Source organism: Chenopodium album, chromosome 12, assembly GCF_948465745.1.
Source record: "Chenopodium album chromosome 12, dcCheAlbu1.1, whole genome shotgun sequence".
Lineage (NCBI taxonomy): Eukaryota > Viridiplantae > Streptophyta > Magnoliopsida > Caryophyllales > Amaranthaceae > Chenopodium > Chenopodium album.
Genome location: NC_137845.1, coordinates 15,028,332 through 15,042,473, shown reverse-complemented (window position 1 = coordinate 15,042,473; position 14,142 = coordinate 15,028,332). Strand labels below are relative to the sequence as shown.

Here is a 14,142-nt window from a genome sequence, read left to right as displayed (position 1 = left end):
ATTTTATCTCATACCCATACAATTATTGCAATACTATACAACCAAATTATATGCATGCCACACAATTTTCTAAGTGGCCTAGGTAAACATGTAATTATCTCTAGTGATCTTATATACCATAGTATAAAATTGAGTTGAAACAACAAAATCGAAAAAGCTTTGAAGTTGATAGAACATCTTAATATATATAGATGGATAGGCAAATCAATGAACCTGAACTCCTCGAGATCAATTTTGAAACAGACAACATGATGGACCTCATATTTAGGTTGGTTTGGACAATGTTCAGTCCAATATGCAGCCCTTTGTTGATAACTGTTTTCTACGTGTCATTATTATTTACTATCATAATACTTATCATGTTTCATGCTCAAATTCAATTTGATGTCACTGCCTGATTTTTCTTTGTTGACATTTCTCCCCTCAATCTTTTTTTAGATGCGTTGGGCTGATAGAATTTAAAGAGGAGTACAAGGTGCAAAGAAGACAAAGAACTGGCTACTAGAAAGACCGGGAATGATTATAGCCGTATGCATGCTTCTTTTGGCTGTTATCCTTCACTTTTTCGGCTTCGTTGGTAGGTGATTTTTTAGGACAGTGAGATAAATCTCCTGTTATAAGCGCTTGTACTTGCCGATATAAGCAAATCTAGGGTCGAACTTTTGGTGTTCAAGGGGTGTGTAAATCTTAAAAAAGAGATCGTTAACTTACATGTATGTTAGCTAATGTGAGGAATTCTTTTATTTGTTGGAACCCCTGACACTTTCTAACCTTCTTTGAAGAAGAATTGGGGTATTAATTTTTCGATGGGTCTAACAAACAACCCTGTAATATATCTAGCCTTTATGTTACTGTAGACTATAGTGTTCTGTTTTCAAGCTTCCGATCTTCTATAGTTTTACCCCAACTCTTTGAGTTATAGTTAGTTGAATACTTCGTGTATTGCCATTGACTTGACTTGTTTATGAGAATTTATGTAGGTCAATTTATCTTTGTATACTTGGCTCTTTGTACATCTGAATATGATTATGACCCTAGCCAAAGCTACCCTATTCTAAACACGAACTATAGACCCAGAGGTGATTCTAGGGAAGTAAAATGAACCATACCTGCCAAGAAATTCATTTAATTTGCCATAGGAATGTATGTTAGGTTGTGGCTCTTTCATATCTAACTTCTTAATATTTTGCTTGTGAATCCATGAGAGAAGCCACTCCCATTTAGACAGGTTTGGTACTCTGTAAGATATATGCCATTCATAAGGATCAATAAAGGGAAAAAGGAAGGGAGAAGCTTTAGCCTTAGCTGAGTCACTTATACTCAAGTAAGTAGATCCTTTTTTTTTTTTTTTTTGAACTTTTCCAATTTCTACAAATTCCCTTTCAAAGTTTACATATACTGTAAGTAGGAAGGATGAATAGTAAATAGGACATGAATAATAAAAGTATACCGAATTACGCTTAACACATTAAACCGAATTGTCATTGAGAGTGTATGGTTGTTCTTGTACTATTGAAGATGAATGTAGAGTAAGGAAAAGAAAAAGTATGCCTGCTGAATAATGGCTTCCATGAGCCAAACACTAAAACCCACCGATTTTTATCTGTAGGCTGGTATCGTACATTTAAGGGTAGAACAATACACTAATAAAAACCATACTTGATGTTTAATTGAACTAGTGAATCATAGAGCCAAAATTGAATTGCTTCAAGGCATGTAACATATAGACTACCTTAGTATAAATTGTAGTACTTTTAATTTACCATAAGTTATAGATCTTATATATCATGATTTATAAATTAGCATTACATCAGTGCATGTTTTTATAAAGAACAACATAAAATACTACCCTTCATAGTGTTTTCCAAGAACATTAACTGCTGTACATGCTCCTAGAAAACTCTTCAAAAGATTTAACTCAACAGCATTGCAACCCTATTTACATTGGATTTCTCACCTTCATCTAAACTTATTTTAACTCAATGCTGAAGCAATACAAAATAAACAAAGAGGTTTTGAACGATATATGTAGTCTGGACTACGCTTGTTCAATACAGCAAAATATCAAGCGTTTTAACTACCCCCAAGTTTAATAGATGTCACTGATGTAATTAGCATGCAACCAAAATATTTTAAATAAAGGAGGTGATAGTATCACACCTTAGAAGTTACCTATAGTAGCTGGTTCATTTAGTTATGTGCATCAGTGAAAGACTTACTGTTAATTTTCTTTAACAAGAGAGTCAGTTGAGGGCTTTGTGACATGATCATCCTTTTTTGCAGCATCTGTGTTTGCATCACGGTTTGATGTAGCAGATTTTCCAGGAGTGGATGTTGCCAAGTTAGCTGGTTCTTTGTTGGCGTAGTCATTATCTGCATTTTCATCAGAAGGTGATGCTGTGAAATGGAGCTTCTTTCGAGTAACAGTTTTTACACGAAGTGATTTAGATTTCTTTTCTTCAGTCTATGCTGGAGTGACTGGAGACTTCTTGGTTCCACTCATGCGTGTGCAACAGATTTGAGTCCACTCATCAGGTGAAATCTTATGAGATTTCACATTAACAGGTGTTTCAGTAGCTGAATGGTCTTGGGGTTTCAAAATCAAGTTGTTGTCAACAGTGGTATCTAAGCCTTTGGGAGTTGCATGTGTTGGACTTTGAGTGATTTTCCTGTGGCCTTCATCAGCTATAACAATTCCTGTAAATTGGATGGACTGAGTTTAAAAAAGGTCGTCTTTTTCCTGAGTTTTTCTTCAATCGCTTGAAAGGCAACCACATCACCCTAGACAATACACTTGTAATTAGCATACGCATTAACAGTTATGATGTAAATATAGCACTAAAGGGATATATATTTTATTAACAATATCGATTATAAATAGAATGCTTTAATTTCTTTAAAGTTAGGTGTTAATTTAAAAGAACTATTATGCAAAAGAGCCATACAAGATCTTTCATAGCTTTGATTTCAGCAGCGGTCTTGCCAAACAATTTCTCTGTCATTGTTGAATGATGTCAATGTTATTGAGCCTGTCACATCAGCTGCCTCAAATTTAAAAGCAACTCTGTACATCAAGGAAAAAAAAAAAAGAAATGGTAGACTTATTGCAATTTTCACCTGATAGATTAATAAGTTAATCTTTTGTATATCAAATTTAAAAGTATTGTTAGATTATATCAGTGATTATAAAAATTGGGTCTATATACAAACCTTGGAGTCGACACACAGTCCTTGTTGTGACAGACGATGCATGTGAATTGCCTTCCTTCAGGAACACTGCATCTTTTTCCACAACCAGAACAACCTATGTAGACAAATACATCATCCAAAGTAGCACTTGGAATGATAACCTGAATCCAGTGACGTTCTTCCATCAGTGCATTTGCAACCTGGATGATTGTACGACAATAATATTAATATTGTATTTTATTGTAATTCTAAACAAAGATATTAGCTATAATTGTTATACCTTCTTGTCATTTAATTCTTCAATTGTTTTCATAGATTGTTCTTGTGTAGGATCTCGAATATGTAAAACTCTTGCTTGTCTATCTTGTAGTAGCCGCTTTCGTGCAACAGCCCTATACATATATAAAAAATAATTATGGCTTCCCGAATGAGAGTCTAAGAAGTTAGAGTAATGATTTGCTATCAATTAGTAGTTGTAATAACTTTTATTACCATTCACGTAAGACATTTTCCCTATCCCCTTTTGGGTTATGAATAATCCTTGTAGACATGCTAGTTGATAAGGCAAATGCTGCATAATAGATGACATGTTAGGCTTTTTATTTGTACACCAGGTACAATTTCTTATATATTAATTAAATGGCGTGATTTTACCTCTGCGAGGATTGTGTTTAAGTGCTGTGAAGCCAACTACGTCAAATCTTTCGGCCTAGAAATTAAGAGCATCACTTGCAATTCCTGATAGGTCATTCCAGGCGGAGATGGCCAAAGTCTGGTTATGGATGCAGTAAGTAAAGAAATAGTTAGTTAAGTAGTTGCACAAGTTATGTAATTATGATATGAAATAGTTAACTTATTAATCTTTACGTTTGATCTGTGATGGCAATCTTTCGGACGTAGCTTTGGTTGTTATATTTGGAGTTAACTTCTCGTGCTTCTTCTTCTACAAATAGTACACATCTGTATAATTTGAATAAATTTTCAGAATAATAAGCTATAAAGAAATCAGGGAAAAGTCGAGTGCATAAGTATGTATATAGTAATATAATGGGTATACCATATTCACCATCTTCGTCAAATTCATAGAAAATTGTATCAATTGGCTGAAAATTTGTGTTATTAACAAATTTTTTATGATTGATACGTACATATGTAATAGTATAAAAGTAATAGCTTAAATATAGGATATTACCATATCTTTCATCAGCAACTTGTACTCTTGGTATTGAAGCTATTGACTAATATTGTGGTTCCACATATCCTGTTTAGGGCAGACCGGCTGAACTACTGTTCGATGACTAAAATGTAGCTGAAACGGTAACTGATCATATCAAGTGGCTTCACAGTTGCATTAGAGATTTCATACTCTCCATTGTATGCAATAGCTTCGTCATATGCTTTAATTTGATCTCTAAATAAAGTAACACACATCTTGTTATTCTGAAATAAATTTGAATATGAACAATTTAATTCAATGCTAGAAACATCATACATTGTATAAGATATAATACTTATTAAGTGTGAATTTTTTGATTTCCTAAATAATAGTAGCATTGTTTGTGTTTTTTATGATAAGCTGGCTATTGTTCAGGAGTAGATGATTAGATCATACTCTTATTTTGACATAGTATGTAGAAAATGAGCAAATAGTTGAATCTTTTAATATCTTTATCTTAATCTCTTTAATTTGACTTATAATTATTGGCCTATAATGCTTGAGGTGAGGTTTTCCATTACCATCACTAAACAGAAATAGTCAATGTTAGAATGTACAGCTCAAATCCAAAAATGGTTTTGGTGAATTTTTAACTGCGTTTGACTTCAAGGATAGTGGACTTGAATCTAACCACATATACAAGTTTATTTGTAACGCCCTACTAGTAACTGACATAAATTATGTTAGTTACAGTTAGCATATTAGTAACTGACGGGAAGAAAAGGGGGAAAAAGGGCTCAAACCCCAAATCTTTCTGCTCCCTAAAAAGATTTTGAAGGAAATGGAAACACATTGTAGGGTCTTTCTCTGGACTGGTCAGGCTGGAGATAGTGCAGGTTACAAATAAATTAGTAGTAGTAATTGACATAACCAAGGTCAGTTACAAATAGTAGGTCAATGATAGGATAGCCAACTATTAGTAATGGGCATAAAAAAGGCCAGTTAAAAATAATAAGTCAAACTTTATTAACCTTATTAATTGTAACGACTTTATTAAGGTTAGTTACTAATGCTAGCACAGACCACACACGACTTAGGCCCCGTTCTTTAGAGCTGCTCTGCTCTGCTTTGCTCTGCTGAAATCTGCTCTGCTTTGCTCTGCTGAAATTTGCTCTGCTTTGCTTTGCTCTGCTTCAATCTGCTCTGCTCTGCTCTGCCCTGCCCTGCTCTGCTCTGCTCTGCTCTGCTTAAAATTAATACCTAATATTGAATTATTATAATAATAATGTATATTTAATAAAAATAATAATAAATAATTAATACTTAATGATAATAATAATTAATATTTAATAATAATAAATAAATAAATAATATTTATTAATAATAATTAATATTTATTAATAATAATACGAAGTATATAATTAATATTTAATAATAATAATATAATTAATATTTAATAATATAATTAATATTTAATAATAATAAAAATTAATATTTAATAATAATAATAATTAATATTTAATAATAATATAATTAATATTTAATAATAATAATATTAATAGTAATAATATTAATAATAATATAATCAATATGTAACTATAATATAATTAATAATAATAATATAAATAATATTAATATTATTATTAATAATAATAATATTTAATATTTAATAACAATAATAAAGCATTACAATTATTATTATAGTATTAGTATTAGTATTTAATAACAATAATAATAATAGTAATAATAATGAAATAATAATAGTAATAATAATGAAATAATAATAGTAATAATAATAATAATAGTAGTAGTAGTAGTAGTAGTAGTAGTAATAATAATAATAATAGTAATAATAGTAATAATAATAATAGTAATAATAGTAGTAGTAGTAGTAGTAGTAGTAGTAATAATAATAATAGTAATAATAATAATAATAATAATAATAATAGTAATAATAACAATATTAGTAATAATAATAATAAAAATGATAGTAATAAAAAATAATAATAATAATAATAATAATAATAATAATAATAATAATAATAATGAAATCTGCTCTGCTCTGCTTTGCTCGGCTCTGCTTTGCTCTGCTTCAATCTGCTCTGCTCTGCTCTGCTTTGCTGAAATCTGCTCTGCTCTGCTCTGCTTTGCTCTGCTCTGCTGAAATCTGCTCTGCTCTGCTCTGCTTTGCTCTGCTCTGCTGAAATCTGCTCTGCTCTGCCCAGAAGCTCAAAAGAACAGGGCCTTACACTTCACTCGTATATATTTTTTTTTTTAGAAATTTATGCGCTTCCTCAGTTCCCCTTACCTTCACTATTTTTCTTTTTCCCCATTTTTTCACAAACCCAGAACATTTCTCTCTCCTCTAAAACTGCTCTAAAACTTCTCCAAAACTCATCTAAAGCTTCTCCAAAAGTCATTCATCAAGAATTTCATTAAGGTATGCACTCGATCTCCACCTAATTTATGAATTTTTAATTAATTATAAGTGATTATTCGATTAAAAGGACTAAAAAGAATTCTAGGGTTTGTGCTTTTAATTTGTTTGTTAGTTTAATTTAATGGAAGTATTGGGGTTTTGAAGCTGCTCTTAGTTTGTTAGTAATTTACACTATCCAATTTGCATGAATTTATATCTAATTTAGTTATGAGATAGTCGAATCGGAGGAATTTCTAGTTGAGTTTGTTAATTGTTGTGTTGAGATTTTAGTTGAATTTCTAGTTGAGTTTCTAGTTGAATTTCTAGACCGAGAGCGTGAAATCGGTTAATATGTGGGATTACTTTGACTCTGAGGCTGCTCCTGCTTCTTCTTGGTCTACATTGCCTAATAGGTTGGTATGATTTGTGTACAATTTTGTATGCCCCTTGTTTGTGTTTTTGTTAGCTTAAACTTTTCTGTTCATTATGATTATTGAATTAGCAACATATACTGAGATGCTTGATAAGATGATAACAGTTCATTTTTGCATTCTTGAGGATTTGTTTATTGACACATGATGCTCCACATAAGTATATGTATTCTTGACGCTTCAATTCAGAACAATTAGGAAATTTATATACTTGTATAACTCATGGATACGTACCTATGTATTCGAAAAAATTTGTTTCATATGTATTACCTTAAGCATTTTATTATTCTTATGTCAGAAGTTCATTGACTCAATTTATATCTTTGTACTTGTTCTACTATTTAATTTCTTATGCTTATTTAATTTCCAGTTTTTTTTTGTACCGGTTAGACCGTTAGACTGATCTTTCTGTTGTACAAATTTATATTAATTCAAGTTATGATTTATATAAGAAAATAAAATATTAGTTCAAGTTATGAAGTTTAGCTGGCTATTGTGTTGTGTATTACTGCAGTGGATTAAGCTTTCTCTAAACAGAGTTAAAGGTCACTATATGGTCTTTTTATATGACAGCAAAGGACAATGTTAGAGCATGAATATCAAAGAGGATATATGTCCTCTTGTATGGTACTTTTGCTAATTTGGAGTAATCCTCTTTGATGTTAGGTAGTGTAGAGGATCCTCAAGGGGAAGAGGATTCTCATTCATCCTCATCTGGTGAAGGATTATTCACCTCGTCCTTTGTGCCAAGAGGTTGAAGCAAATCAACCAAAACCCACCGTTTGAGCAATTTTGTTTCACAAACGACAACGTTTTGCTGGAAAAAAAAAAAGAAAAATGAAAAGTTACTGACATACGGCGAAATCATCAAAATAGCAAAAGCAAGTGTAACGGCTACAATTTTAAATTGGCCTCCTATTTCTTGACAAGTGTCAACCTTTTATTTGTTTTTTTGTTACATAATTTTTCTAGCTCAAAAAATTTATAACGGTAACTTATTTTAAAAAAGTGATTTCACCAACGACTTTATTTTTTTTTCTCTATAAAATGAACCTAATTTTGGCCATTTTTTATGCACTTCAATTTTTACCTTTTTTCACTCCTTCCCCTTTTTCCTCTCTTTTATAATTTTCTTTTGTAATGGATAAAAATAATCATAATTATGAAAGAAATATTAATTTTCCAAATTCTCAATACAATTCAAACACTCCCCCTTTTGATCCAAATATATTCAATAATCCACAATTTCAAGCTGCTTTGCAATGGTTTGGTAGCCACCAAAGACCTATAAACCCGAATTATACATCTCAAATTCCTCACCAATTTCATGGGGGTTCATCTTCACAAAATGTCCCATTCTTTCCTATGTCCCAACCTTTTACCCAACCCATGGATCAATCTCCAGGAGTAAATGTTAGTAGCACTGCTTCTCCAACAGAAGATGTGCGGGAAGCGCAACATCTAGAAGATCTCGATGATAATGTTATTGACATTACTAGAGAAGACTCCAATGATAAAAAAGCTAGTGCATGGAGTATAACTGAGGATAAGGCGCTTGTTTCAGGCTACATCAATGCCGGTGGGAACGTTACCATAAATACAAAATGAACTAAAGCCGGTTTATGGGCTGCAATTGGGAAGTTATACGAAGAGGCATGGGTAGAGAATCTTGAAGAGAAAAAAGAATGAACCATTAAGTCCATGCAACAACGTTGGGATTTATCAACAAATGGGTTTCAAAATGGGTTATGGCGTACAGTTATATCCTACAACACTCGAAAAGTGGAAACTCAGGTGGAGACACTGTCCAACGTGCCCATGAGTATTATGCAAAACTCAATCATGGAAAACACTTTACTTTGATGCATTGTTTTGAAACAACGCAAAATTTTCCTAAATGGGACCCATATATGGTCCAATAGCTTCCTTTGGAAAGCGTGGGAAGTGGGAAACGATCCGAACCAGAATCACCAAGTGTGGGTGCTGGAAGAGAGCGGCTCCGGGTATAAAAAAATCAAAGAGTTTAGCTGCAGAAGGTAGTAATTCTTCTACATCGATAAACCTTGAAGCTTTCAACACAACTCTTGACGAAACTAGTGATAAGCGGCTTGATCAAGGAGAACGAATGATCGACTTGATTAGCAAAAGGAGCGAAGATAGGAAAAAGCTAAAGGAGGAGGAGATGAAATTCAGCATGTTACGTTCATTGATGGCAAAACTCGTCCTCGATGAATTTGAAGCCGAAATGTACAAGAAGCTTAGAGAGGAGTTTAGTAACATGTTTTTTTTAAAGATATTAGTTAAGTACTAGTTATTTTTATGTATTAATTATTTCATCTTTTAGTTTCTGTATCAAGAGTTTGTCTTTCAGCTAACAACATTATGTTTACGATTTGTTGTAGTACTTAGGATGTAATTGTACGTAGTAGTAATTTTAATCGTTTGTATTTTTATTTGATATTAGATGTTGTAATCTTATGTGTTGGAGTAATAATATTATGTTTCTATAAAAAAAAAGCATGTAATTTTCTATGAAGTAAAGCTTATATAAGTTTAGTCACATGAAAAAACTTTTATGCTAAATACTCTTTATCTATAACAAAATCTTATCTTATCTACCAAAAATCTTATCCCTCTGCTAAAAATCTTATCCTCTGTTAAAAAATCTCATTTTATCTGCCAAAAAATCTTATCTTATCTGCCACAAAATTTGACCTTATCTACCAAAAATCTTATCCCTCTGCTAAAAATCTTATCCTCTGCTAAAAATCTTTATCTGCTAAAAATCTTATCCACTGTTAAAAAATCTTATCTTCAGCTAGAAAATCATATCTTTTGGTAAAAAATCTTATCTTACCAGATTGCAAATTATTTTTTGTAACTTTTATTTCAATTGCCTATAAATTGACCTATTTCACTTACAACACTTCTACTATCACAACTACAACTACATATTAATAAGTTTAAAATGAGTAGTAATTCAAATTCTTCCACTTCTAGTGATGAAATCTATGACTACATGTTGCTTGATTTTATTGAGGAAAATCGACAACAACAAATCATAGAAGATGCATTGAGATATGTGGTTAACACCACCATGCAACAACAGTAAGAAGATGTTACATGTCAGAGAAAACGGAGGGAAGTTATGCCACGTAATCGTGAAGCATCACATGATCAGTTGGTTGTTGACTATTTTAGCGACCAACCATTGTACGGTGATGATAAGTTTCGGCATAGGTTTCACATGCGGAAACCTCTATTTATGAAGATAGTGAATCAACTAAGTGAAAGTGATCGATTTTTCCAGCAACATCCAGATGCTAGTATGCGTTTGGGTCCTTCTACAATACAAAAGTGAACAGCGACTATAAGGATGTTAGCATATGGCTGTGCAGCTGATCACGTTGACGAGTACCTCAAGATTGGGGCAACTACAGCTAGGCATTGTATCACGCACTTCGTTGACGGAGTGATTCGTGAATTCTCAGCAGAGTACTTGAGGAAACCAACCCCTGAAGATATGAATCGCCTTCTAAGAGAAGGAGAGGAAAGAGGTTTTCCTGGTATGTTGGGAAGTATCAACTGCATGCATTGGGAGTGGAAAAATTGTCCAGTGGGGTGGAAAGGGATGTATCAAGGGCGATATAAAACAGCTACAGTTATCTTAGAAGCTGTTGCATCTTGGGATTTGTGGATATGGCATGCCTTTTTTGGAACACCTGGATCGTGTAACGATATAAATGTCCTTCAACGTTCACCTGTCTTTGACGACATTTTAAATGGTCGTGCTCCACAACTTCAGTTCACCGTGAATGGAAATACGTACAATCAGGGGTATTATCTCCCAGATGGGATCTACCCAAAATGGGCAACATTTATAGATGCGATAACTGCACCGCAAACCCCTAAACAACGATTGTTTACTACCAAACAAGAGAGTATTAGAAAATATGTAGAACGTGCATTTGGAGTATTGCAAGCTCGATTTGCCATTATAAGACAACCTGCTTTGGCGTGGAGTGTCAAAATGTTGTGGAAAATTGTTATGGCGTGTATTATCATGCACAATATGATCGTGGAAGATGAGCGCGATAGTTATCTTAACTATTGGGATCCTAATGAGTTTGCTACTGAACAACCCGAGTATTTAGCGGGAACTTCAAACCGAAGAGCAACGACTTTCACCATAACCCCGTGCTACCAAAATCCTAATCTAACCACATTAATGGAAACACCAAAAAATCTCCACGATAAACAAACTCATATGTCACTTAAACAAGATTTGGTAGAACATTTGTGGGCAAGATTTGGACATACTAGTAATCGGTAAGGAAAAAGGAGGATAATTAGTTATTTGTCTTTAATTTCATGTATTTGTTGTACTTTAGTGTATCAATTAGTGTTTTTATTCCTAATTCCACGTGTTATTGTATCAAAATGTTGGTAAAGTATGGTAATTATTATTATGTATGCTAATTATCGAATACTAATTATTATTATTATTAGACCTTATCATTAAAGAAATTAATAACAAATAATCTTTCACAAAGATTAAATTTGATGGTGGGGTCATATTTATAATATAAAATATATCAAGAGGATACCCTTTGTTGTGGAAAAAATAAATGGAAGAGGATGGAAGAAAGGAAAGAGATAGTGGGAAATGAGGTGGATGAAAGAGAGTATGATGTGTCAAAATAGGGTAAGGAGAGAGAATGAATGAGAGGATAAAGCCATCCTCCTTGATATTCATGCTCTTATGACTTTGGTTAGTTAATTTTTACAGTACAAGTAAACAAATTGAATGATACCGACTATAATTTGGACATCATAAGCTACTTGCATGATTAGTGATTTTCTCAACTTTGAATTTTTAGGAGGGTTAGGGCCGGCAAAACCGAAAACTGGTTGTCGCTTACCACAAATGATGTAGTGGATGGTCTGTATTCATCATCGCAATAAGGTACAACTACACTGATAGCATGATACAAAGGACATTCAATTCTAATCAATAAAAGTATAGAGATTAGTGTAATAATTCATTTCTTGCTAAAATCGCAATTAAAATGTGAATTCTTGTACCTCAGGGCCGGTCCCCTAGGACACGGGTTGAAAGATCTAGATTGCTTTTTTGACATAGTATGTAGAAAATGAGCAGACAGTTGAATCTTTTAATATCTTTATCTTAATCTCTTTAATTTGACCTATAATTAATGGCCTATAATGCTTGAGGTGAGGTTTTCCATTACCATTACTAATAAACAGAAATAGTCAATGTTAGAATGTACAGCTTAAATCCAAAAATGGTTTTGGTGAATTTTTAACTGCGTTTGACTTCAAGGATAGTGGATCTGAATCTTTTTCACATATGCAAGGTTATATATTGATATATATATTCATCATAATAGTCGTGCATGATAGAAGAGTAGCAGAGATTTGCACCAAAACATAATTTCATAATTCAATTAATTAATAGAACTTCTACTTAGAGGTCTAATTTCATAGTCCAGTTCTTCCATTAAAGGGTTATGCAACACATTAGCAGCCTAATTTGATTCGAATATCAGATAAGGATTAAAAAAATAGTTGCAATAAGGGAGAAAAGGTATAATTGATTCAATTATGAAATTAGGCTTATTATTAATTTTCTATTCCAACAACATAACCTAATAATAAAAATGACCCTCTTAGTAATGGGATCAATACTTAGTAGTTGTTGCTACTTTATAAATTATATAACCGCAATCATAGACAATAAAAAAAAGGATTTTTTAGATTTTAACACCACAAAAAAGTCATAAAACGGATTTTAACACTACAAAAAAAAAAAAAAAAACTTTTATTATAACACCACAAATTTTTTTAAAAAATGGCTTTTACCACCACTTAACTTGTTTGTAGATGAAATCCGTTAGTAGGGTCCACATTGCTTATGTGGCAGCATATTATTGGAAGAAAATAATAAAAAAAATTAAAAAAAAAGACAAAAACCCTAAACTAACCCAGCCACCCCATCCCCACCGCCGGTCGGCGGCGCCAGCCACGACCCCTCCCTAACACCCCAATTCCCGGCCACAACCACCGTAACTCCACCCCCTCCCTTTCCCCCTCACTAAAACCGGCAACCTAACCCCAACGGCCACCAAAAATGGGTGGCCGTTTTTCGAACCACCCAAAACCGCCAAGCAAAACTGGGTTCTAAGGGTCGAAAACGACCGGTTTATGGTCGAGATCGACCACTTAAGCCCTAAACTGGTCGTTTTCGACCTTTGGTGGCCGTTAATGGTCGTTGATTTTGGGTTGTTTGAAAAACGGCCACCCATTTTAAGCGGCCGTTGAGAGTTTTTGACGGTTTTGGGGAGGGGGAAAGGGAGGGAATGAAATTTGCGGCGGTTGGGGCTGGGAACTGGAGTGTTTGGGTGGGGTAACGGCTGGCGCCGCTGTGCCGACAGTGAGGATGGGGTTGGCTGGGTTAGTTTAGGGTTTTGGTTTTTTTTTTCTAAACTAATAATATGATGACACGTGGCACAATGGACCCCACTTAGGCCCCGTTCTTTAGAGCTGCTCTGCTCTGCTTTGCTTTGCTTTGCTCTGCTGAAATCTGCTTTGCTTTGCTTTGCTCTGCTCTGCTCTGCTGAAATCTGCTCTGCTCTGCTCTGCTCTGCTCTGCCCTGCCCTGCTCTGCTTAAAATTAATACCTAATATTGAATTATTATAATAATAATGTATATTTAATAATAATAATAAATAATTAATACTTAATGATAATAATAATTAATATTTAATAATAATAATAATAAATAATTAATATTTAATAATAATAATTAATATTTAATAATAATAATATTAATAATAATATAATTAATATTTAATAATAATAATAATAATATAATTAATATTTAATAATATTAATAATATTAATAATAATTAATATTTAATAATAA

At 32.9% G+C, this 14,142-nt stretch overlaps 1 protein-coding gene and 1 long non-coding RNA gene across 2 annotated transcripts; one reads left to right on the top strand and one right to left on the bottom strand.

Moving 5' to 3' along the window:
* Nucleotides 1–3,113: 3,113 nt before the first annotated feature.
* On the bottom strand, nucleotides 3,114–3,961 carry LOC145570951 (uncharacterized). Its single transcript, XM_081630066.1, has 5 exons — nucleotides 3,844–3,961; nucleotides 3,682–3,760; nucleotides 3,470–3,581; nucleotides 3,211–3,389; nucleotides 3,114–3,117 (listed from the first exon to the last, which is right to left on the bottom strand). The coding sequence occupies exons 2-5, from the start codon at nucleotides 3,738–3,740 to the stop codon at nucleotides 3,114–3,116; spliced, it is 354 nt and encodes a 117-aa protein (XP_081486192.1). The 5' UTR covers nucleotides 3,741–3,760; nucleotides 3,844–3,961.
* Nucleotides 3,962–6,658: 2,697 nt separating this feature from the next.
* LOC145572110 (uncharacterized) lies at nucleotides 6,659–8,261 on the top strand. Its single transcript, XR_014096686.1, has 2 exons — nucleotides 6,659–6,785; nucleotides 7,862–8,261. It is a non-coding gene; the product is annotated as an uncharacterized LOC145572110 (long non-coding RNA).
* Nucleotides 8,262–14,142: the final 5,881 nt, after the last annotated feature.

What these genes read in the sequence shown, in the direction of transcription:
- LOC145570951 (XM_081630066.1), bottom strand. Translation starts at nt 3,740, where the DNA reads ATGTCTACAAGGATTATTCATAACCCAAAAGGGGATAGGGAAAATGTC. An exon ending in GAAAATGTCTTACGTGAATG is followed by an intron (nt 3,582 to 3,681) that starts GTAATAAAAGTT and finishes ATATATGTATAG; the next exon opens with GGCTGTTGCACGAAAGCGGC. An exon ending in AAGAATTAAATGACAAGAAG is followed by an intron (nt 3,390 to 3,469) that starts GTATAACAATTA and finishes ACAATCATCCAG; the next exon opens with GTTGCAAATGCACTGATGGA.